At 48.6% G+C, this 26,148-nt stretch overlaps 1 protein-coding gene across 1 annotated transcript; it reads right to left on the bottom strand.

The window, feature by feature from the left end:
- Positions 1-16,847: 16,847 nt before the first annotated feature.
- LOC119459055 (tigger transposable element-derived protein 6-like) lies at positions 16,848-26,148 on the bottom strand. The gene is made up of 3 exons (XM_037720896.1): positions 25,302-26,148; positions 20,056-20,319; positions 16,848-17,089 (listed from the first exon to the last, which is right to left on the bottom strand). The coding sequence occupies exons 1-3, from the start codon at positions 26,146-26,148 to the stop codon at positions 16,848-16,850; spliced, it is 1,353 nt and encodes a 450-aa protein (XP_037576824.1).

The raw sequence follows: 26,148 nt of genomic DNA, 5'->3' as shown, positions 1-26,148 counted from the left end.
GCATTATAGTCATTGATGAACAAAGGCTTTGTCAAAGATATTTGAGTCCAGGTGTTTTCGCTTTTCCCCTCCTTTTTGCAGTGACCTTGTCATTTGCGGTATGAACTGTACTCATCATGTTCACGACACGACGGTCTTTCCATTGGAGGTACAAGATGTTATGATCGTGCAACCATCGTATGTCGCCGCGTCGAGCTTTCTTTTCCCATCGTGCATCTTTCAGTTCGGTAGGAAATCCTCAACGATCCTTGCGTGTGGTTCTGCAAGCCAATGTCTTTCGGTCGAGGAGATGACCAAAGAGAGAGCACGTAGAGGTATAAAAATTATCCATAAACATCCTGTACCCCTGATCAAAATATTTTTTCACATAGCTGGCAAACTACATCAAAAGCCAACCCATGGGGCCCTGGCTGCTCACGCTTGCCGGTATATACGCTGAACTGTGCAGTATATCCGGTGCCAGGGTCAGCTAGGACCCACAGCTTGTAGCCCCATTTTATCACTTTGTCTTTGATATATTGTCGGATGCCAGACCGCCCTTTAGACTTGACCATACGCTCATCCACGGAAAGATCACAATGTGTCTGGAAGAGCTTCACTGACACTTGGTTGATGTGCTGCATAAGCCACCATATGTAGCGGAGCTTTCCTCTTGCCAGCTGACCGACATCGTCCAAGTCTGCAACTTCCAGCATTGCCAGCAGAGCTATAAACCAACGTCGTGGCATGATCCGTGGTGGGAGCAGACCACTGTACATTCCAATACAGTTTTAGCCGCGGAATCTTCACGATGCCCATGTAAATTACGAGTACAGTGAACTTCAGCATCTCACTTGGGATCACTTCTTCCCACGATCCGTCCGGAAGAGCATGCGTGGGTTTCTCGAAAATGTGGGTCCATGCATATTTGTTAGTGTTCTCACAAATAGTTTCAATCACTGGAGTGGAGAAAAAAAGAAAAAAGTCCAGGGCAGTTAAAAATTTTTTATCCGCTTCTGGAGGGCCACGCCCACATCATCGTTCAAGTAGACGCCTGATTCCCGTCGCGGCGAAAACATGATCCGCTTCTGCGCCGGCGGCAGGAGATCACTACCGTAGCTTGTTAAGACCCTACCAAATAGAGATAAAACAATGAGAACATACAGCGAGCCTGTTTACCTACTCAAGAGAGAATTGAATCTGTAACTACGCTCACTTTCGACTACTAGATGAAGTCCCAGGTTGGTCATCGCCCGAATCACTGCCCGAAATGAAATTGGAGCTGCCAAACCGTCTTCGGACTCTTCGCTGCTACTTTCATCCAAAAAATCCGTTGCCAAAGCAGCGGAGTCACGCGATTGACGTCGGTCTTTTTGAGCGACCTGACGCGAGCACGACGCCATTTTTTCTCAGCGTCCACGACCTCCGCTCTCTATAAATTCTTGCTCGCGTATTGCCTCCTGCTGGGGAAAAAAAAACTATGCCAAAACCGAAGGTCTAGTTACAAAACTACCTCTTGGATGGAGCTACCTGTCCCAGTGTCCGGAAATGTGAGCTTGGTGGCACATTCAAAACCGTCGTTCACATAGGATCGACGGCCTGTGGGCATGGTCCCGAAAGAGTTAACAAATGGTGCTTTGTCTTTGGAGTCTTGAGCACAGGTGCACACTGGTAAGTGAAGAATGACTGCTGGACGACGATGGCCCCTTCGTTACAAGTCAATGTCCGACAGAAGTTGTGTGGTCAACAAGCCCATCCCCTACTCAACAAATGGCGGAAACAATCTCCACCGCTCTGGTTGCACACTAGCGGTTACAACTTCCCTCGTTTGTCTCAGGCTTATCTTAATATAGGATTTATTGGGATAGTAATATCTGCATCTTGAGCTTTGGTTTTTTTTTTTCTTTCTTTCTCTGTCTGCACTTGCCTGAAGAGCCTGCTTATTGTCAGCAACTTCGGGCATCTCCAAAGGGGTGGAGGCACTCTGCGCATGTCCGACGCTTTGTATCACGTGGGGGTAGGAGGAGTACTATGAATTCAGTAAACTATTTTAAGTTAAGCAAAGGACAGTCGCAGCCAAGTGCTCTTAAATGGTGTTTTTTTTTTGTGATTCACTTCAAAACGGCGAGTTCACCTGTGTAAAATGGCAAAAATCAGTCAAAGGACAGCAAGTTTGCTCTGAGAACATCTGCTGTACGCTGATTTGAGTTGGGATGACACCGAAGGTCTATTTCTACCATGGCGAGAAGCGATTTACCGGCGTCAGTATACGTCTCGTAAAGGATGGCTCGACGTCGGAAGCATTGATGACGTCTTTCTGTGAATGTTCCATTTTGAGAAGGAAAACATTGATGAATTGTCATCTGCTCTCTTAATTTCCGATGCGATTGAGAGCATTCAAGAAGTCCAAGTATCCACTAAAGAGGCTCTTCTGATTGCGCGATATTGCAGTGCATACTGCTGCAACAATATCCTACATTTTGAAATGCTGGCTGTACTTGATCGAGGTGCGCCTATGACGAACTGTTGGGGTTTCGTCAGTGGAACTGCCTGACTTATCTGCCGACTAATGTACCACCAGTGAATGTACTTTTCTGGACACAAACGGGAGTACGTTGTCAAATATCAGGCCGCTATGTGTGTCAACAGCATCGTGTGTGACTTTGACGGCGCATATTTAGGCCACAGGCATGATGCACGTAAATCAAAAGCCCCTCATTTCTGCCTTCTTGGACTACAAAAAAAAATCGGAAAATCTTTCTCCAGAATGTGCCTCAAATGTACAAAGTAGCGACGACACGAACAAATTGCCACACTTGGCTTTATGGCAACCAAAGAGCAATGTTCTTTCACCTTCGTTCACCTTCTCTGAAGGAATACCTTGTGTTGCGTAACAGCTGAGAGAGAAGCCTGTATGAATATCGTTTATTTGTCCTAGTTAAGCAATAAAGGAGCTTTGGCTCATGTGGACTACACAGTTCAAAGTTGTGGTGCGACCAATACGCGATTATGTTGTTGGAGCAAAAAAACTTTCCAAATGTACATTGTTCACAAACAAACGTCTGTTCTGTGAATAACTAAAACATTTAGTTGGCTGTCTTAGCCAACACAACCTTCGACATGCCAAGCAGCGCGTTTTGTTGCGCCATAAACATATTCCTCTCAGCTTTGCACTCCCGGAGTGCTGCACGAAGTTGTTCCCTCCAAAGCCTCCTTTCTTCTTCATGGTCTTCTACTTGGGCTTTCCATTCGGCAAAAGAAAGCTGCTGCTCAAGTGCAGGTTTCTTTTCTTCGAGGTCCAGGCGCTGCTTTTCCAGTGCGGCATCTCTCTCCCTAGCAAACTGTTCAAACTGCAGCCTTAGCTCAAAAAATGCAAGGTTGGCTTCAGGAGGATTGGCAGGTGTAATTGAAAGCACACAACTGTTGCATATGACTATTCGAACAGCTTGTAAAAAGTTAAGACACCCTAAAGTGTGTTAACGTAAGCAATCAAGTTCGCTTTAACGTTTACCCTTAGACATTAAAAATTTGCCTGCACATTATTGTGAAGCGCAACATCCAGCATGAAGTCCGAAAAGCAATACTGTGGGTTATAAGTGCACTCATGGGCTTCTTTTCAAAATGTGTATGGGTTAATTGTGGACACATGACCAAGGGACTGTTGTGTGCCCTTGCTGCAGCATTAAATTATTTTGAATAACCTCATAAAGGTGGCTTGTAAGGTAATAAATTATGAGTAAAAATGCAAACACTGATTTGCATAAGGCAGCACAGATATTCGATTCGGGATGTTCCACACGGAGGAGAAAAGTACGAGTCGCCTGCCTCTTCTCCTTTGCTGGGTGCTGCTCCTGGCACGCATACGGTTGTTGGGCTTCCTATGTTTTCGGCTTCCTCCTTCAATCGGCTTCCTATGTTTTCTGTTCGTCACATATTTTATTTAGACTTGGTGTTTCACTACTGTCTTAATTAACACTTTGAGAGTCAATGACGTAATATACAGCATTGTTAACAAGTCTCAAATGGGCGATGCCACGATTTATGGCACCATCTGTATGTTTCAAAAACAATTTTTCAACTATTTCCCAGCATGTATTAGTACCCTACGGGGATGCAAGGCATATTTTTTCTCACGCTGTTGGCCTTGTGTTAACTCATGCATCCGGCGTACGCGGGCACACGGCAGTTAGTTTTGGATTCGTCTCACAGGCGGTTTCCGTTTGTTGCGCTGGCAAAAACTGATATCTTACTTTGTTTTTAATCTTTCAAAGGGTGACCGCTTGACACTCGCCTATTATTGCCCACAGGGGCATGATTACAGCTGCTCAGAGGCAGGCGCTAGCTATACAAGTTCCCTCACCGCGGGTATACAGCTACACACGGTAGGAAAAGCGACTTCGCATTCCTCTGGCAAGATTACGGATGCAGCACATCGAACCAAATAAACAGTACATAAGCGTAAGCAAAGGACACAGCTAACCTGTGCCTACTGCAAGCTGAAGAAGTTGTGCAGTAAATATGTACTTACTTTTTCAAATTTGCAGTATCCTTGTGTACGAACTGTGCCATGAGCAGTTCGCAGTGGTTGCGTGTTGACCACAGCGAAAATGTTTTCTTCGTACCTTCTGCAAGATTTTTCGCAACTTTTGGCCACAGCCTAACGTCCTGAAAAGGGTTCATTGCGAGCACTTCACGCAATATACAGATGTCATCTTCTGCTGTGTAATGTGATCGCGTGTACATACAGTAAAACCTTGGTGATACGATTCTCAAGGGGTCGCGTAAAATATTCTTATCACCAAAAAACAAACGAAATCAGCATGTTAAAGAGCCAGAAACTCATTTTTTGCAATTTATTTACAATGGAAGAAGTCCCTGATGTCCTTCGGGGTTTTCTTCTTCGCCAGGTCGACCAGCATAAAATTCTGAAAGGCGTAAAACTGTGCCGATGTGTTTTCGTGAACACACTCAGTTGCCACGACACACCTCCGAATGTCGAGGGCGTGCATCGTTTTGGCCGTCGACGGTTGCTCATCACTGGTGCTGCTGCAGCGGTCGTCTTCGTCATCGTTACTCAGAATTTCGGGTTGTGATGTCGCGACTTCGCTCACCATCTCTTCGACTGTACGCAACCCACAGGTCACAAGGTCGTCATCGGCGGAACACTCTATGCCAAGTTGGTCCCAGTTCTCTATGTCTTCCGACGCCTGCAAGGTGGCAACTGTCGACTCCACAACGCCGCAATATGCGAAGCAGTTTGTGATAGTGGATGCCGAGACACGATCCCAGGCCATCGCAACAAAATGCCGGGCATCCAGGGGGCTTATCTGAAGGTTTGTTGTCTCTTCGGTCGATTTTCGCCAGGAGACGACGCACAAGAAGGCCTTTAAAATAATGCTTGGCACTTCGAATAATGCCGGCATCCAGTGGCTGTAAGTGGCTTGTTGTATTTGCGGGAAGAAAAACCAACTTTGCACTCTGCAGCGTCACTTGCTTTGGGTGGGCGGTGCACTGATCGAGAAGCAGGGTGATCTTTCTGTTCTGACTTGATATCTTACGGTCCACCAAGTATGTCACGAACTTCAAGAACATTGCCTACGTCATCCAAGCCTTCTTGTTAGCCTTGTACGTACAAGGCAGACCACCAGCATGCTTGAAACAGCGGAGATTCTGATATCGGCCTATAACAGTTAGCCGCATTTTCTCCGAGCCGTCAGCCTTGCAGCAAAACAAGACTGTGACTCGCTGCTTGCTTTTCTGGCCGCCTTGGTAAGCATCGCCCTTGAAGCACAGGCTCCTCCCAGGCTGTAGGTTATAAAACAGACCGGCCTCATTGGCATTGAAAATATTGTGAGCGTCATAGCCTGCAATGAGTGACGGCAGTGTACTTCTCATCCAGTTGCTAATGACTGACACATCAACCTTCCCTTCACCGCTAACAGTTTTGTAGGCAAGCCCATGCCTAGCCTTAAAACGGTGAATCCAGGCAGCGGAGGCCTGAAAATCGTCCACCCCAAGTGATAAGGCAAAGTCGGAGGCCTTTTCGCGGAGAACTGTGCCGTCAACGTTCACTCCAGCAGCAGTTACCTCTCTCAACCATGTTAAGAGGACGTCCTCCACCTTAACATAATGTGCAGTCTTCGCCTCCTTTGCGTCTGCACTGAAGCGTTGCACATTTTGGACGATAACGTCACGCCGGCCAACACTAGTGGACAAGGTTGACGGCACTAGGCCCAGTTCTTTTGCCAGAGAAATGGGTTTCCTTTTTGGGTCCTCATCAACTTTTTTCAGTATCTCCATTTTCTCCCTGAATGAAAGCGCCTTTCGTTTCCTCGACACGTCGGCCGACTTGTAGTGCACGTATCCGTTAGGACGACTACACAAACTCCACAACACTGGCTTCGTGCGAACATTGAACTCAGCACAACACGTGGAACGAGCAGCGAGATGTGGGAGTGGCAGCCACTGATCTGTACTATAGGGGGCTGGATGGCGCTTCGAGTGCGCGCAACTGAAGCTACCGGAAGTGATAGGCCTTGTCCCGGAAGTCGGCCGTTTGCGGCTTCGCATCGCTCTGCAGCTCGCATGCGCTCGACGTGTTTTCTTTTTCTGCCCAAAAATGCCGGCTTGTTGTGCCGTGAATTGCACACGCAGGCCGGAGAAGTCTTTTGGAAAAATGTTTCACGCATAAGCATTTTTCAAATCAGTGTAATTTGCATTGTGCGTTGCGTAAAACCAAGGCTGTACCGCTGGCATTTCGGCGTGCATCCCAACACTGCAAACCACAGGCACTACAAGTTGGTTCATTTTATGCAGAGGTTCCCGTGGTCTCGGAGAGATTTTTGCAGTCGATGGGTTGCAAACTTAAGGCGAGACAAGTGGAGGCCATCACCGGGAAGCAGCCTTTGTAGCGACCACTTCGCGGAGTCGTGCTTCGACCGCACGCGAGCACGAACGCGGCTATGACCTGATGCTGTCCCTACGATATTCAATTCATTTTAACATTCTTTTTCACAACCAGTAGTCATCAGCATTGCTGAAGTGTGTGCACAAAGAAAGATTCCAGAATTTTTTTTTAAATGCGAAGCATTCCTTGGTGAACATTTGCTACTTTGACAGTATCTATCTGTCTATCTAGCTGCATACGTCTTTGTGCTCTCATGGTCGTTTCGTTAACTTGGTATGTACCAAAGTTTGCATACTATGACAAGATTATATGACAAACATAAATGATATGTCATGGCATGCGTGTCATGTAGGTCATGAAACAGCCGCCTACGTCTTGCTGCCCTCATGGTCGTTTCGTTAACTTGGTCGGTACCGAAATCGGCATAGTAGGACAGGAGTGTATGACGAACATAAGTGATAGGTCATGACATGCGTGTCATGTAGGTCATGACAATGACCCAGCGAAAAGAATAACACTCAAAAACCACTGAAACGGGTTCGGACGTGGGTACTAAGTGAAGGAAACACTAAAGGGGGCTGGTAGAAGTCAGCCATGAGCAAAAATGACGATGACTCAGCGAAAAAAAATCAACACTCAAAAACCAACGGAATGGGTTCGGATGTGGTACTAAGTGAAGGAAAAGGCTAAAGCTTGATGGCCGAAGTCATAGTCATAAGCATGATTATGGCTTTCGCCTTAAGGTCTCTTAGGTGTAGCTAAAGGGACTCCCGCGGACTCATGACATGCGTGTCATGTAGGTCATGAAAGAGCCGCCTACGTCTTGGTGCTCTCATGGTCGTTTCGTTAACGTTGTAGGCTCCCCGCACACTGCTTCGCATAACATCGATTCCCACATGGCGTGGGATCTGCCGGCTTTTTTTTTTTTTTAATAGTAAACAAGATGTTTTGTGCATTAGCCTGCATCCTTTGTACCATATCCTTGCACCGTTAATAGAGTTAACATATGATTTGAAATAAATGCGCATGAGTTTTCTTCACCAAACTTTTTGTTATTCACCACTCCATGTTTGCTATGTGTTAAAGGAAGGACATCAGTGAGGAGTTATAACACCATGCACTGTAAACTGGCTATATCAGTCACGAGCATACATAAACTCCGTCTGAAAACAGCAAAGCGGAATTTAGAGCACATATCCAATATGGAAAATGTTTCCTTGCTGGCGCATAAGTAGCCGAGCATATTCGATCGCGTTCAAGCGTGATCGGGAACGAATTTCTCGAATGTGGTTGGCCGTTTTGCGCGAGCCCAATCGTGATCGATCCTGAGACATCCCTACTGCAATCGAAAGTTCCTGATGTGATGCCATGTTTCACGTAATTCTATGCAGCTGCTTTCCAAAGCTGGAATCCCGCGCCGATCGCGTCGCTATTGTGAATGATGAACACTCGAACGCTGGTCATCAATATTATTGTTTTAAGTAAATAAAATTACAAGAATACAGGCTCAGACTGGCAAAAAGGCATGTTCCTGACAGAAAAAAAAGAATAACTGTTATTGCGCAAAAAAGAACGAAAAAAAAAACCATTCTAACGCAGCTTGATCCCTTTAAAACGCGCACTGGTAAAGGCAGCAGACACCTCCTTCCGGGACAAGCCGCCGGGCGTCTCCTAACTTCCGGTGACTTCACTTGCGCCCGCCGCGGTGAGCGGCGATGCGGCATCCAGCAAATTATAGTGGAGATCAGTGGTGGCAGCACAACACGTGGCACGAGCAGCAAGAAGTGGGAGAGACTGCCAGCTCTTTATTCTATGCCAGCGCTGCCAGTGCCAGGCCATTTCCACTCTGTTCACTGCGCTCCTTTGCAGCTTTGTTATTGGCTCCCTTCTGCCGGCCTCCCCCTGCGCTGCGAACATGGAAACAGTCCGCCTGATGAGCTGCCTTGGCGGCTCGGCCGGATGGAGGAATGAAAAAAAAACTTTTTTTTTTTTTCTTCCTCCATGCTCTGCCGGCTCGGCACAGCCTCCTCGCCACTTTGCCACCGGTGGTCGCGGCTTGCAGAACGGAGCATCATTTCCTTCTTTTCATCACTCTCTTGGCCATTCACCGGACCGTTTCCACTCCGTGCAGCCAACAGCTCCTCGCACGCGCAGATCGGCTGCCTTCTGCCGGCCTCCCCCCCTGCTGTGCACATGGAAACGGTCCGTCTGCCGACACGCCTCGCCCGCCTCACCACTTCGATGCTGGCAGTCGCGGCCGTCGCGGCTCACTCATCCGTATCACCCAAAACGGCATGGGGGACCATTCGGGTCGTCCGAATTTTGCCGAATCGGCCGGGGAATTGTACAAATTCGTATCACCCCGAAATTTGTACCAGCCGTGATCGTATCACTGAGGTTTTACTGTAGCTCTCGGAGCAATCATGCTTACTGCCTGAGAGGTAACGGCTTTGGATAGCTGCCGCTTGTACGGCTCTCTTGGCTATCTCGCAATTTCTCGTCACCTGCGAGGGTGACCTACGACGGCTTGGTGGCCCATGCTAGTTTTCTATTTTAACAGCGAAGCTGTTTAAGTCAGCTGTGATTTGTGATTCGTATCAAGAAACTACCACGAAGAAAAAGAAATTTTCTTGCCGAGGCCGGCTTCAAACCCGTGTACCCCCGGTCCCAAAGCAATTGTACTAACCACTAGGCTATACAGCCACGCTTGCAAAACATGCATTTATGCGAATCATATGATTGCGTTCCAGCGTCGTCGTCTTCGTCCACAGCTAGCGCGTTCGTACGCTCGTGCTTTGCGAGATGAAGAGGTTTTGCACGCTATGAGAGCAAGAGAGACGCATTAACGGAGCGGGTCTCCTGAAACGCAGTGTCAGTGTTGCAAGCTGTGCTATTCAGCAGGCAGTGACGGCCATAAGTTTGAGACGTGCGAAAAGAAATTATCATCATCATGAAATAAGATGATAAGTTCACGCGCACTTCCGGAAAATGCTGGCCTACGGTCACCCAGCTTTGCTGTTGCAAGCATTGCGCGGCCGAGTGCAAGGTTGAGCGCTTTTTTTTGGGGGGGGGGGGGGTCTTGGGTTAATGCGAATGCAAGAACCCAAGACTGGCCTGGGTTCTGCGCATGCGCACTTGTGGCCCACAATTCTCTTAGGCCCCCATGCCGCTTGGGTCCCCAATTCTAAAGCTATCTAATAACTCTATGGGGCCATCGGTGGTGCCGCGGAGCAGTCCGAATTACCGAGCCTGTCCAAATTATTGGTGTCCGACTTATCGGTCGTTGACTGTATCTGTTTTTACACGGCAGCCCTATCCCTTGGTAGCTAGACTCTGTATCTTAGGCCTCCACATTCAGTCTGATGGCAAAACGTCGCAGATAACGCAGATGGCAAAAAGTTGTAGATCTGAGTTGGCAAATAACACAAGTTACACATATGATACACTGCATTACTAATAGTAGAAGAGGCCTTCGCGAGAAAGATGTCCTCCACATAGTACAGGCTCTGATAATCAGCCGGCTCACCTATCATTTCCCCTATCGGAATGTCACCCTCGTTCAAACTCAAAAGATGCACTTCCTTGTACGGAAGACACTGAAGATGGCTGTTGGATTGCATCAACATGCTTCCACACAACGCCTTCTTCAGCTTGGTATCCACAGCACCATAGGCAAGCGCTCGAGGCACGTCTCAGGCACACCCATCAGGGCTGCGCTATACTCTCTCGTCTTGGTTACCCTGTCCCTGAGACACTCGCACAGGTCCCACAATATCGCCTTGCTCCTGCTCCACGCGCCAGCATTCAAGTAGCTCCGATTCCCCGCAATATGCATCCCAAGTGACATGCCGGCTGGAGACGTGCCCGAACTCAGGTGCTGGCATCCATTTTTGGAGATGGCAACTTAGAGACACTGGTTTTTTACACTGAGGCGGCCTGCTACACAGGGAGGCGTGCCATGTGTTAGCTGTAATTGACAACACAGATGCACTTAGGGTGTGTACCACAGTTCTCACAGTGGCTTGGCAGGAGAGGGAGCTATTGCCCTTGCCATTGTCCACGCCTCAACCCTTCCTGCACATGACACCCCCATCACCATAATGAGAGACTCAGGCTGCCTGCAGTGGCTTGTGACTGCAAGAACTTCTGACTGCACACACACATAGAATCCTCTCCTCTGCTCCCCCTCCCACGTTACGCAGGGTACAAATCATCTGGGCTCTTGGACATGCCTCTCTCCATGGTAATTAACGCGTTAATGCGGTCGCCCAAGGTCTGACCGGCCCGGCACCATCGGAAGAGCTGTCCAACCCAGACAACGCATCGGCACAGCCCCTACGCTGAACCGCGATGCTCGAGTACTACCGGCAAGGCCGCCATTACTATCCCTCTCCTCATCCTTTGCTTAATAAGGCACATGATGCTGCCTGGCGGCTACTGCAGACCAATTCCTCTCCTTGTCTCGAATTATACATATCTTTCATCCCACCCTACACCCTTCTTATTGTCCCTACTGTGGCCCCAAACCCACAGTATACCACTCTACATGGGAAAGCCCTAACCCTTCGGGTGTTCCTCCTATACCCAACCCTACCTTTCCCTCTTGGGAGTCTGCGCTGCTCAGCTCAAGCCGGCAGGAAAGCAACGGCTGATCCAGCAGGCTCACGAAGTCGCACATGGCAATGGAGCCCTGGACTGAGGGCCCCACTCATTGAGGAAGAATTTCCGGCTTGTTCTTTAGAGAAAAGTTTATTCTCTCGCTCTGTCCACAATTTAACCACGGTGGCATCAACATAGTCTAAACGATCCACAAGCGGTAGGCAGGTGCCTTCCGTATTTACTCGCGTAATGAACGCACCCCCAAGTTTGCTACTGTGCGGTCGCACGATCGAACGGCCATTCTACAGCAAGTATTTTACATCAATGATGCGGCATAACTTCCGGCCCTGACATGCCAGCTTTGGAGTCCCATACCTTCAGCCATTTTTGGAATATGTCCCAAGTCATCCACGACTTCTTATTCCAGGCATAAGTCTCTGAAATACTGGGGCAGTTTTGCATGCACCTCGGGATTTGAAACTTGCCTATGACAAGTGGCCGCAGCTCTGTGCTTCCGTCCATATTAGCAGCCAATAGAACTGTTATATGAGCCTTACCTTGCTTGCCGCCATGGCACTTGTCCCCACGGTTGTCAAGCATTTGTCGCGGAAGCATTTGCCAGAACAGGCCTGTTTCGTCCGCAATAAATATCTGGTTCAGCTCATACTTGGCGAGAACCTGGGGCCACTTTTATTCAAGCGACTTCTTGATCTCCCCTTTGGTGTCCTCACTTTTGCCAGAGACTGACTTCCCGACAATGTTAAAGCAGGCCTTAAAACATTGCAGCCAACCGCTACTGGCATTGAAGTTCTCGGCGCCGAGAACGAATGAAAAGTTCTTAGCCTTCTGTTGTAGCATCGGTCCTGATAAAGGAATATTCTGGGCCCTTGCATCGATGAACCGTTCATGAAGCGAATTGTCAGCATCTTCAAAGGCAGCATCGCGCACACGCCGCGTGCCTGAGTGCTGGTTTTGTTCTGCCTTGGCCTTTATGTCACTCTTGTTTTTTAGTAGCGTACTCAAAGTGCTTCTTAGTATGTCGAAAGCTTTGGTGATGCTTGACTTCTTTTCGCCATTCTCAACACGCTGGATGACTTCCAATTTCGCGGCAAATGTCAGGGACGTCCGCTTCCTCGTGTTTGCAGCCATCACACCACCACCCACACCTAGACAGGCCTAACTCCGATCACGAATACACGATAATGACCGGCTGAGCACTGGCAGCACAGCACCAAGGAGGAGTCAGCGCAGCAAATGCAATGCGTTGTTGACGTCAAATTAGCCAAGCCGCCGCGTGCAAGCGACGCTACGTTCAAATGGCGCCCTCGGCGCGATCAATGTGTGCAGCTATAAAGCGCGCGGCAATCGGGAACGCCTATTGCGCCACCACTATCTTTGAGGGCGTTGCAGGAAAGCTCGCCTCCTGTCAACAGTGTGCACATGGTCTGGGGTGGCGGAGTTCGATATATTCCTTTTACATCCGACCTCATTCCAATCAAAAAATTTAAAATGCATGCGATTTTCCAGGTGATAGAGAAAGTGTTCGATATACGCAATAATTCAATATATCCGTGTTTCGATATATCGAAGTTTGGCTCTGCTAGCACTGCTGCAGCTGCATGCTTGTTGCCAGCATTAAAATGCAGCACAGCTTCTGCAAAAGCTGCCGGTACTGCAACCACTGACCAGTGCTGCTCTTTCGTTAGCAAGCTCCAGATCACTGAGTGGAGAGACGTGTTCAAGTTCCGAGTTCTTCCCCTCAGGCATCTCTGCAGCAGGCTCTTTTCCAACAAGAGCTGGTACACTGGCAAAAGAGCTGCAGCCACATCACTAGGCAAATTATACTTGTGCCTAGACTTTGGCTCTCCTTTGGCCTTTGCTGCATTGTGGGGGCACCAAGACTGCTTACCAGCCAGGCACAGTGCGTTGTTTGGGCAACCGTCAGTGGAAGTTACATGATGAAATGTTGCCATCACTGCACGGTTCATGTCTTCCACATCACAAACATGCTATTTTAGTGCTCGCCCATATAGACAGCCAACCTGTTGACCAGCTCAGTTGTCAACCTCCTCTTGCCACCAAGGCTTCATTTGCCTGCACCCTTGTGTTGCTGTAGCAAGTTGTGGAGTGCGGAGCCCATGTATTTTTTCACACGGTTAATGCAATCCTCTTTTCCACTTCAAGGTAGCCATAAGCTTTTGCTTCTTTGATTGCGTTGTATGTGCGACTGTCATTGTCACACAACATGGTGGTATATATAACAAGCTACCTCTCAAACAACATTTTACCTGCTTCTACCTCCATCTGGCCAGACTTGCAGTTCATGTTTTTTGGCACTGGTGGCTCAACTTTCAGAGGTCATAGCCCTCACTGTTTGGCTTAGGGCCATTTTGCCCTCTATAATCCAAACTCTTTGATGGTAGCATTTCATAAAACAAGCCCGTATCATCAGCGTTGTATATGTCCTCATGCTCAAGCCATGTCCTGGGAAGGTGAAGGAGAGCGACCAGAAGAGGTTGTGTACGGTCCGGGAACGTACGAATCTAACGCCCGGGAACGTAGGAGTCAAACCTAGGTGCGCTGTCTCACTTAACGGTAGCATAGCTCCGCCTTTCATCTTGCTGACGCCGACGGCAGAAGCGAGAAATGTGGCTGCGAATACCGCAGTAGAAACAAACAGGGTGCAACGACCGCCACGGAGAGTAGTACGGCTGTGCAGGAGTATTCGCTGCCAGCGAAGCTAGGGGGTTGGGGTAAGCTTCGGCAGGTGGAGACTGAACGGTCGAGGGAGGCCGGGAGGCAATTTCGGCATAACTTGGTGGACAAAATGGTCCAGTAGACTTGTCCATTTGGGCGTTTGTCGTTGACGCCAGTTCGTCCTTGATGATGTCACGCAGTCCAGAAGGAGCAGGGCGAACGATTGCAAGCGTCGCAGGTCCAGAAAGATGGCCATGAAATTCCTCCCTGATGAGAGTGCGTATCAGGGCTCGCAGCTCAGCATCACTGTTGAGACGAGGGCCGCAAGAGGCGTGTGGCAGGCGAATAGACTGGAGCGTGTCTAGACGTTGGCACGCCGTGATAATATCACCAACGCAGTTTGGGTTCTGCATGATGAGAGCATTAAAGGCGACCGTGTTGATGCCCTTCAGTATGTGGCGAACACGGTCAGCTTCCGCCATGTCACTGTGCGTGGTGGCAGAGAGCGAGGATGTCCTCAATGTAGGATGTACAGTATAGGACTCATTCTGTTCTTGTATGTACATTGCCAGCTTCTGTTTCGCGACTTCGGAGCGTCCAGAGAACATGCTGAATATCTGGCGAAATTGCTGGGTGAATTATGGCCAGTCCAAAAAGTCACTTTCGTGGTTAAAAAACCATGTCTTCGCAACTTTGGTTGAGTAAAAAGCGACATATCGCAATTTGTGTGTGTCCCAATGGTTGACATCGCTGGCTCTGTTGTAGTGATCGAGCCAATCTTCCACGTCGTCGTCGCAGAGGCTGGCAAAGACGGGAGGATCGCGGTGTTTGGTGTTCCTCGTCCAGGTAGGCCCAGCTGGCTGAGCAGAGGTGGTAGTAGCACTGGTGGATGGGTTAGTTTCTGCCATCACCGTGTTAAGCGAGAGCAAACGACAACCGGATCGGAGCTCCAGGGGAATCGGGAAAGTAAGAGGACGTGGGAATCAAAGCACGCTCCACCACTTGTGAGACGTCGGCCGATGCGATGCCTTTATTTCCGAGCAGCCGCCCGAGTCAGAGGCGACGCACCGCATGAGACAAAAGATGATGATGAGTCGTATGTACAAATGATGACGACGATATGCACAAATAGCGCTCACAATATATATAAGATTAAAACACAAAAAAGTTGGAAAAGGCATGGATTTATAAGTAAAAAACCACAATAAAACAAATGCAAGATGTACAAAATGTGCTACATTTTTGCATCGTCATCCAAACTCCGACTTGGAGTAGAATTTTTGGGCGCTAAATGCCACCACAGAATGCTGGACCATCATTATGACATGAAGAGCTAACTGTTTGCGTGACCATTTATAGTGGATTGAAGATTGAGACACGCAAAAAATGTTTCGAGTGTATACCTACAACCATTTCCTATTATTGTGCACAGGGAAAGTTTTACAGTCAACTTTGAGCTAAACTTGATGCTGCATTTAGAGCTCATGTATGATTTAGTGAAGTCAGTATGCATGTTAATTATGACCTCTTCATTGCCATGGTATGAACTTTGGTGTTGCATTTGATATAGTCATAATTATCAAAAATGACGCCACAGCCATGTACACATGAAACATCACTTGAAGCATTTATTTGCAACTTACTTCGCCGTAAAAATAATGACAAGGTGAAAAATCTTGACTACGAAAATCAGCCACTTTCATGTACACACTCATTCAGTACCTACTCAACTTCAAGTGCTTTGATGCCTGTTGTCGCTAGCTGGATTACTGCTTTTCATGAAGAAATGCAGGTGTGTCGTTAAGTAAAATGCAGTTACTTCTGCAGCTATGGTTTCAGCGTGCTCGACATCCAAGTGTGGTTTGCTGCTTTTACAACGTCACAAGGTCTAAAACATCAAGCGCACTTTCAGAGTGTAGCTCTAAAAGGCTAAAGCATGTTGTGAATGACTCTTCGAGGTCAGCCACATATTGGAACAGCTTGCTTGAAGGATAAAGTAACTCGCCATTGTCCTTTAAACAGACAAGCTCAGCCATATTCAAATTGTCAGTTGCCTGCTTGGTGAGCATAGGTTAAGGGACCTTTCACAACAAGTTTTAAGAATGCACTTTCTCGCTACGTAATCGGCAATGGTAAAGGTTAGTCTGCAGTCGCTTGATGCCACAGCAACAGAACAATGGTCTGGCGCAGCATTGGTGAGCAAGGCGTCTGCATTAAAGAGTGTGCAAGGTTGCTGAAACTGAGATTGTTCACAGTCTCAGATAGCGTCACACTATCCAGGTACTGGATAGTGTTACTTGCAGTCCAGTTGCTGTGGACTGACGGAGAAAGCCCCGTTGCCCTTTTGTGTGGCAGAACCACTCTAACAAAAAGGACAGAACAGAGGTAATCTTGTCAGCTTGTTCCTCTCAGCCTGCCATTATCTTATTTTTTTTAATGGCATCGGGGATCGAAAAAAATTAGTAAAATGCAGGAATTCGTTACATAAAGATTCGTTGCATCCGGATTTAAAAGTGTATTGTTGTACCTGCCCTAAGTGCCGCAATATCTATGCCTCAAAATTGAACAGTCATAATTTACATGTTGAGAAAAGTGCAAAAAAGAAATAGCACACAGTTTATTTAAAACACAACGGGTAAAATGTGCACATTTAGCAATGCAAGCGCTAATAGCCACCAGGAATATAATCTGACGGCTGCTTAGCAATGTAGTGGTGCTTCTTTAGTGCCTGCTGGACAGACTCGGTTGAAGCACGCTTGCGAATAGACTCGGCCACTCTGTGCCTGTCTCTCTCAGTCATCCATCTAGTGCTTGGGAGGCTGAGGTTCAGATTCAGCTCCTCCAGGATACCCGACGAGGCTCTCAAATAGCCACAGTAGAACGGCATCACTGCCGCAGCAACTGCAGCTGCAATTGTAAACAGTAAAGCATGGCGTTCCTTAGATGCCAGTGCCCAGATAAGTGAATGAAGGCTTTCATTACTGTTTTCTTTTTACCCTGTTGGCATCTTTCTAGAAGCTTTCTTTTCGACAGGCACTGATAAATTGGTAGCAGAGCTTTGTTCACGTGTCACAATCCTCTTTCTTGGATTTTGATGAAGCCATATACAGTAAAACCTCGATAATTCGAAGGTCGCCGGACCACGAAAATTCTTCGAATTAAGCGGATTTTCGAATTAACCGAAATGAATAAAAAAAAGAAAACAAGCAAGAACTTGCCGCAAAAAGAAACCATCTTTATTTTCCATGTCCGAGAAAGATTATTCGAAGTAATCACTGATGCGGGATTACTTGGCGCGGTAGTTCGCCACCCCTAGTGCCATGCTCTCCAGCTGGCTCACAGCACGTAGCATACAAATATCACCCGCACTGCACTCAACAAAGTTGCGAACGATGTTCACGGAATCGATAACTGCCGCGAAAGCGGGCGTGGGGGTGTTTGACTTCAAAAATTTGGACTTGATGGATATACCGGACTTCAAAAATGCACCGTCGGGGTTCCCATTGAGTTCATGCATTTTCGCACCCAATTTTTCGGACGAATTGAGACCCCAAAGGTCGATTTCCCGGACTAAATATCACTCTTTCCGAGCCACACTATCCAATCTTGGAGGCCGCCATGTTCGATTTTGCTCTGGCTTGGATTCCAGTGGCTCGCTGTATAGCCTCCAAGATTGGAAGGCGCGCGCTATCAATAGAAAGCTCGCGCCATCCTCCCGTCTCGGAGGCCATGGCCGCTCTTCCTTGGCTGATAAAACGCTCCAGAGTACTGCACTTTTTCTTTTTATTTTCTAGTATATGCGCTCTGCACTATCCTTTTAACCATTTATTGTGGTATGTTTTTTTTATTGCCGCGCGCCCGCCGTATGTGCGAGTGACAGTGCGCGGGGGACGCGCGCTTTCATGGAGAGCGAACGCACGACGGAGCGGAAACGCGATTTCCTCCCTCGCGCGAAAGGCCATTTGGAGGCGGGAGGCGGGGGGGGGGGGGGGCGACTTTTACTTTTCTAACAACTGCGTACTTAGCGCCGGAGCGGGTTCTCGCGCGCACCGTATCTTGAAAGCGATCTCCAGACGGCCCTGACCTATGCGCTGTGCTTTCGCCGCTCAGTTACCGTTGAAGCGATAGACCGCACGAACCTTCGCTCGCTGCTGCGGCGGCCACGCTCGTGCGCGCTGACTCCATGCTTGTTAATTCAGCGAGCTTTTTTTTTTTTTTTTATCTCTAAAGTTTCGGTTACTATTTTGAACGCAGCGTGTACATTGAGCAGGTGTCTCGGAGACCCATGTCTCAGTGATCAGCGCCACCTCCTGTGCCTTCGTTAGAGCTAAGCGGTGCGAAGCTTGTTTCTTGGATCTCCATGGCGAACTCCGTTGGCAGAGATCGCCAACTCGGTGATGTTCGTGTCGACTGTACACGGCGACAACGTCACTGCTGCGCAAATCAAAGGAAGTCGATCCCCGCCAAGTGTAGTATGAGGCAGGGCATTATTACAGTTTTTGTTTTTAAGCCGCACTAATAATTTTCTTTGCCTAACGAGTTTTTCGAACTATTTTTCAGCCCCGACGAGCTCGGAAAATCGGTTGGCGACTCTACGGAGCGCCCTAACCTAACCGCCGCCGCACATTGCTACCAGCCGGAAACTTCGAATTATCCGGTTGAATATGCATGGAGAATGGCGGGACTGCTCAAATTCTTCGAATTAACCGAGTTCGAATTATCGAGGTTTTACTGTAGAGTGAAAGCTCGGAACTTAAGGGAACTGCGGAAAAATTTTCATTATTCTGAAAGGTTGATATAGGGAAAGTCCCAAAATGAATCATAACAGTAACATTTCAGCAACACAAATGTGCTACCTTTTCAACGGTACGTTCTTGAACTCGTTTCTCACAAAATTGCACACATGATCATCAGACAATGCACGTTTAATTGAAGTATTCCGTGATTGTTTTCTGACGGGTGCAGCACACACTCTGCAGTACGAACAATTCCAGACCGTCCGCATTCGTATGTACTGCTTTGGTTGCTGTGCCACATTTTCCTATATATGCATTTCTTTAAGTAGTCCAACACATCTGTGGGCGACAGGGACTCGTCGCGAACTTTGGGTGCTACCACAGCACCGTCATTGTCCATAACATTGTTGTCGTTGCTGCCTTTCTCACCCTGAGTCACCACACACTGGACGCTCTTTAGGATGCCATCTGTGGTCAGCTCCACTGACGTCTATGTCACTTTGTGACACTGGATATAATCGTCAAATGTGACTGAGGGATCGACGGCTAGTTGCTCTGCAACCTTGCTTCGTAGCTCGCTCAAACTGCCCTTCGCCCCCTGTTCCACGTTTTGTGGTTTGGCATCTGTTTTCGTCAAGCTGGCTTTCTTCCAGTAGTTATGGATGGTGGTTGACATGATGCTCTACCATGCACTGGTAAGCATTTCCACAGCCTGTCCGACACTGATGGCTGTCGAGTGCGGCAGGTGCAAGTTTATAAGCAGCCGCTGAACAAGGCGCTTCCAAAAGTGCGTCTTCAGGTTCCTTATTATGCCTTGGTCCAGTGGCTGGAGTAAACATGTGCAGTTTGGCAGCTGGTACTCCAGACACACATTCTTAAGCCATATGTTGACAACGTGCGCCGAGTAATTACAGTAGAACCCCACTAATAAGTTTTTCACAGGACCATAAAAAAAAATGTAAGAGCCATGAGAAATTTAGAAGAGTAGAGGTGAGCTGCACATACTTTTATTTTATTCCTTACGTTTGAAACAAATCGTAGTGTTGCCTGGCACATTTTGTCACGTCCGAGAAGCACAAGGAATTTTCCAAGCACCTGCAGTGCCATTTGGCTCTTGCCATCATCACTAGTGTGCACATAACTCCTCAATAAATCCAGTGCCGCTACTGCCGATGAGGGCGTTGGCTCCGGCATTCCGCTCAACTTCGTCGTCACTGGTACACGCATCGGCACACTCGGCCACAACGTCGTCAACAGATAACACCGCGGAGGTGACAAAAGCGTCATCAACAGAACAGTAATCACTGTATGCTATTCTGTTGGCACCAACAGTATTCATGGCCATGTCGAGTTCGTCGCATTCTGCGAACGCATCGTCTACAACAGCTTCTGCTGTGCCATCTGCACACACAATGAAACACTTATAAAGCAGTGTTCAACTGTAGCAGCAGTGACGGCGCTTCGTACCAATGCTGAATAATGCATAGCATCTAAGATTGTGACGCCTGCCGGCTGCTGCCCACACTGGCCAGGGACCACTTTACAATACATTTCCTGTAGAAGTGCTTCACATTTTTATCATTCCAGCGTCCAAAGGCTGAAGGTGGCTCGTGGTGCTGGCAGGAAGAAAAACTACCTTGATAGTTCGCAGCAATGCAGTGTCCTTGGGATGCATAGAGCAGTTGTCGAGAAAAAGAATGACTTTTCTGTTCTGGCAGCCGATCTTAGAGTCCATGTATCCCAAGAGCTCCTCAAAAAGTGAGCACGTTATCCATGCTTTGCTATTCCTGTAGCGGCAGGGCAGGTGATGGATGTTCTTCAAGCAGCGTGGGTTTAAAAACTTTCCTATCACGCACAGTTTCATTATTTCGGAACCATCAGAGTTACAGCACAGCATCATCGTTAGTCATTCCTTGCTTTTTCCGCCGTGGCAAGCTTCGCCTTTTAGACTCGGCGTCTTAGATGGCTGTACCTTGAAGAAAAAGGCCCGCTTCATCGGCATTGAATATGGCCCTCAGTTCATAATCCTTGATGATAGACGCCACAGCCTCTTTCCAGACATCGACGGTCGCCGTGTTCACGCTTGCAGCCTCTCCGTTCACTGTTCAGTAGGATATTTCATGCCTGTTTTTAAAACGGTTAATCCAGTTGTTCGATGCACAAAAACCGTCGATACCTATCTTGTCAGTGATCTCCAGTGTCTTTTGTACAATTGTAAGATGGTACCATCGAAGTTCACTCCTGCGGCCCTGGCTTGCTTGAAACATTTGAAAACGGCCTCATCAAGCTGCACGTGCTCCAAACTCCGGGCTTGCTTGCGCTTGACGAAGATTCGGCTGTTGTCTTCAATTTCGCTCCTTGCACTGTGCACACCTTTTTCTACGTCAGGTTTTTTTTTTCACTACACGGAGAATGTTCAACTTCTCTTGCAGCGAAAGTGATTTCCACTTTCATGATGTCATTTTTTTAAGACTATTGGGCGCATTGGAGGCCTAGAACTACACTGCACGTTTGCACATCCAATGCGATGGCCCACGAGAAGACCGCAGGAAGCATGGGCATGCACCTCCAACAATAATGATGGGGATGAGTCCAAGCCAACGCAACAGCTCTAGGCAATAAAAACCGATCTCAGAGGCCCTATTTTTGTTGTACAGTGTAGACCGCTTATAACGTAAGTCGCCGGAGTCGCGAATATCCGCACTATAAGCCGTACCGCACTATAACGAAAGCAACAATTTTCAAGGCCCGCACATATGCAAAACATGTGCACCGAGCCGCCACGCGAATGCGGCTAGAACGTTTGCATTCAATTTACAGTCGAATCTCGTTAATTCGAACCAAATCACGCAGCGGCGCCTCCGACCGGCATTGCGCTGGCACGCGCGAACAAAACAAAAAAAGACAGAGAAAAAATGCGGCGGAAATTTCACCCTCTCTCAAATGGCAAGGTCGCCGATTCTACGTTGCGCCGGAACATGCGTCTACATGCCGACTACCGTAGTCATGCATAGAAAATGGCAGTGAACCCTTCTTTCTCCTTTATGCTCCCTCTACTTTCTAGTCACGTGTTGACCTTGCACGCTGTGGGTATGGCGCAAAGGGAAGCAGCGGCGCTGTCCCAGGCCGGCCAATGCCCGCTTCCCGATAACGGCAGAAAACGAAACTTCGGGGAGCTGGCGCCGGGCCAGCTGTAGCGGCGGCGCCTGCACGACGGCGGGCGCGCACGGTGACAGTCGAAAGTGAGGGAGGTTTGAGGGAGGGCGAGGGGAGCCATCGAAGCGGCGGAGTTGCCGAGGCGAAATCTGCTTCCCTGCCGCCTTCCTCCCTCACATTCCACGGTCTCTGCGTGGCCCTTCCCCGTGCCGTGCCGGCGCCGCCCGCTCCACTGAAGTTTCGTTTAATGCCATTATCGCGAAGCGAGCGTTCACCGGCCTTGCAGTTTCGTGGCCCTCGCTCGCTATGCGCTCCGTGATATTTCACGACTCGCACTCAAGATTCTGGTTTCAGCCTCACTGGCTGTTCCTTCGCACCACGTGCCCTTCTCCTCCACTTCAGCTCTTTCTTCCTCGAGCACTCCTTGGGGCGCCCGTTTGAGGGGAGCGTTCGCTGTCTCCGCTGACTTCCGTACTCCCAGGCAGCCGCACTGTAACCGGTAGTTCATTTCCGGCAACTGCACTATAAGCGATACGTGTATACATAGAGTGCTATGGGAAAATTAACGGGAGTCTGAAAAGACCGCACTATATCCGGTCCTGCACTATGAGCGGTTACGTTATAAATGGTCTATACTGTAATATGCGCCAAAACCAATTTTAGGGCCCTAATGCATTATCGACACCATCTTTAGGTAGCAAATATGGATCTCAAAGGCCATGCTTTTGCAGGCGGAAACCTAAAATACGTTATAGGGGGGGGGTCACCTCCGGCACTTTGGGCGGCCAATCCCATCGTCAAACGCCAAGGTACATGAAAAGTCAACATGGCCGCTTGGGCCAGCACGGAGTAGCAGTTCACAACGAATGATACGGGAACGGTCGCACAATTTCGAGGCAACAGCAGGGGTTCCTATTGGATCTTCTGGGAGTTGTGCCAGGAGTGGCTGAAAAGGACATAATAGCCAGGCAAACGCAGCACCCAGGAAAACAAGAGGGGATCTACTGTGTGAACAGTCATGAGAATGTGCCGCCCCTTCTTCCTCGTTGTTTTGTTCGCGGTCAGGAGCCACTTCAAAAACAGCTCGCGGGTCATCCAGGCATGCTGGTTTGTCCGATACTCGCACAGCAGCGACACTATATTCTTCATGCAGTGCGGCTTCGAAAACCTCCTGATCACTAGAGACTAACTTTTCTGTGCCAATTGCATTGCAGCAATACAGAACGGTGAGTTAAAGTTTCGACTTCTTGGTGCCTTTGCGCTCTTCCCCTTTAAAATGCATCATCTTGTCTGGGAGCAGCTAACAAAAACAGGCCGTCTCTTCTGCATTTGAAAATATCAGCCGCAGCATAAGACTTAACCATTTCTGGAAATGTTACTCCCTCCACGTGGTTGCAGCTGTTTCATGTGGTGCCTTCTCATTGCCAGACACAGTCTGCCAGGTTACGCCATTTCGTTGGCGAAAAAGGTGGAGCTAAAACACTTCGAAGCTGGTGACTTCCAGAATTGCAGCGAACTGCCGCGCCTTCTCCTGCGGCATTGAGCTTGGCATGGGCACACTCTGGGTTCTCACATCCTTAAACCAAATTAGCACTGCTGTGTCAATATTTCGAAAATCGCTGAGCCACAGTTTCTTCCTTGATAGGGTAAGCTGAGATTTGTGCTGATGCTTCAGCATTTTTTCCTTATCCTTGACATTCGTGGTGATCGTTGACCATACCACTCCATGCTCTTTGGCTATGACAGCTTGTTTTTTTACCTTCTATTTTCACGAAGAATGTTAACTTTCTTTCTCAAAGGAAACTGCTTCCGCTTCTTTGCCGTAGGCGAGAGTTGAGCTCATTACAACATTCCGAGAAGAAAACGAGATGAGACGCCATAACGGTTGAGTGCATGTGAACAACTTACAAGGAATGCAAGCAAGACAAACGTGATGTGTTGTTGCTTCCGTAACAGAAAAAAAAAGCAAAAGGCCACTTCAGCATTTGTTATAGTGACTAGTACAGTAAAACCTCAATAATTCGAAGGCCGCCAGACTGCTAAAATGCTTCAAAAAACTTGATTTCGAAATTATCGAAAAGAAGAAAAAGAAACAAGCAAGAACCTGCCGCAAGAAGAAATCAGCTTTATTTCCACGTCCAGGAAGATTACGTGAAGTAATTCCCTGATGCGGGATAGCTTGGCGCAGTAGTTTGCCACCCCAAGTGGCATGTTCTCCAGCTGGATCATAACACGTAGCATATCAAAATCACCACCACTGCACTCAATAAAGCTGTGGACGATGGTCACGGAATCAATAACTGCCACGTCTAGCCTGTGTGAATCGGTATCATCACTGTCGTCGCCGACTGGGCACAGTGTCGGCAATTTCATCTTCCACGTCACTATACATTGTTTGAACATGTGCTTCTACGTTAGAATATCTGCGAACCTAGTCTGCCATCGTCTTCTTTGCTGGAGTTGGTTATCCGGGCACACATCAAGTCTCCCTCATCATCTAGGCAGCAAGAGCTGCAAGCGTCATCCAGGTCCTCCCTGTGTGTTTACGAAATTCAGCGTGTTTAAAGCAGCGCCTTATGGTAAGTGAAACCCGATTATACGACGTTCTCGGGACCGCGGAAAAGCGTCGTAAAAGCGGGCGTCGTAAAATCCGAACACAGAAATTTATGCGTACAAACAAACACTGTTTAGCACGACGTAATAGCGAGAAACTTCTGTGCAAACTACCACACACTTAAAAAAAATCCGTGAGCTTCTTTTGCACTTTCTTGGAGCCCAACCGCAAAAGCTTCCCCTCAAGTTTGGCAACGTCCGAAAGAACGTCCTCCGTAGCTTCGCGTGTACAACGTAGCTCCTTATGCCATCTATGTGCCGTAGCATATCGGCAAAGTGACGTAGGGACGGCAAATCTGCGGCGTCGGGCAGCGGCGGCGTCGTCCTCGTCTGATGTCGCAGTGTCGGCATCGGGCAATGCCTCCGCGATTGCATCGTCCAGCGACAGTTCGCTGCAGACGGCAACATTGTCGTCGGCCTCCACGAACTCGGCGAAGGTTGTAGATGGGTGCAGGGCGCTCGAAGTCGTCGTCGTCGACGGTGCTTGCATTCTCCTCCATCAAGGATGTGGAGTCGCCAGCGGTGGAGGCGCAGCAGTGGAGGCAGTCTCTCGCACAAGCCACAATGCCCTAAACGAGTTCGCATTGTGCTCTGCGACACTGCGCTCCACGAACTGGCGATCATGTGCATAGCGTCGAGCACGGAGATCTTTTCCTCCTCGCTGCGTTCCATTGCCGCCAGCCGACGCTGCACAAGCTGCTTTCTGTAGCCCTGCTTCACGCACTTGATGATTCCGGCATCCAGTGGCTGCAGACAGCTTGTGCAGTTTGGCGGTAGAAACACCACCTTGACATTCCGCAGGCTGGTCGTGTCAGGTGGGTGGCATGGTGCGTTATCCATAAAAAGAATTTTTCGCGCCTTCGCACCCATTTTGTTGTCCAGCCGCTGCAGAAAGTTGGTGAAAATAGAGGACGTCATCCACGCCTTTTTGTTGAAATCGTAGCTGCACGGCAGCGTCCGAATATTCTTAAAGCACCGTGGCTTGCCAAATTTGCCTATAACGAGCACCGGCAGCTTCTCGGACCCGTCTTCGTTGGCACAAAACAGAGCCGTCAAGCGCTCCTTACTGCGCTTCCCTCCGTGGCAGCTGTCACCCTTGAAGGTGAGAGTCTGCTCAGGTTGCATGTTATAAAAAATACCACTCTCGTCCGCGTTGAAAACGTCACAAGGCTTGTATGCCGCGATCAAGTCCGGCAGTGTTTCTTTCCACTCCTGCACTGTGGAAACGTCTACTGTCGAACTTTCTCCACAGGAGCGGCTGTAGACGATGTTATTTCGCTTTTTGAAACGATCTAACCATCCGTTCGACGCCTTGAAACCGTCAATGCCAAGGCGCAACGCCACGAGGTCGGCCTTCTCCTTGAGGATGGCGCCGTCAATATTGATGGCGGAGCTCCGCGCCTGAAGCAACCACTTTACCAGCACCTTTTCCAACTTCTCGTGCGCGCCTTCTTTGGCCAT

This window comes from Dermacentor silvarum, chromosome 7 (genome assembly GCF_013339745.2).
Source record: "Dermacentor silvarum isolate Dsil-2018 chromosome 7, BIME_Dsil_1.4, whole genome shotgun sequence".
Classification (NCBI taxonomy): Eukaryota; Metazoa; Arthropoda; class Arachnida; order Ixodida; family Ixodidae; genus Dermacentor; species Dermacentor silvarum.
Note: the sequence above shows the minus strand (reverse complement) of the source record. Positions and strands in the feature narration are given on the sequence as shown.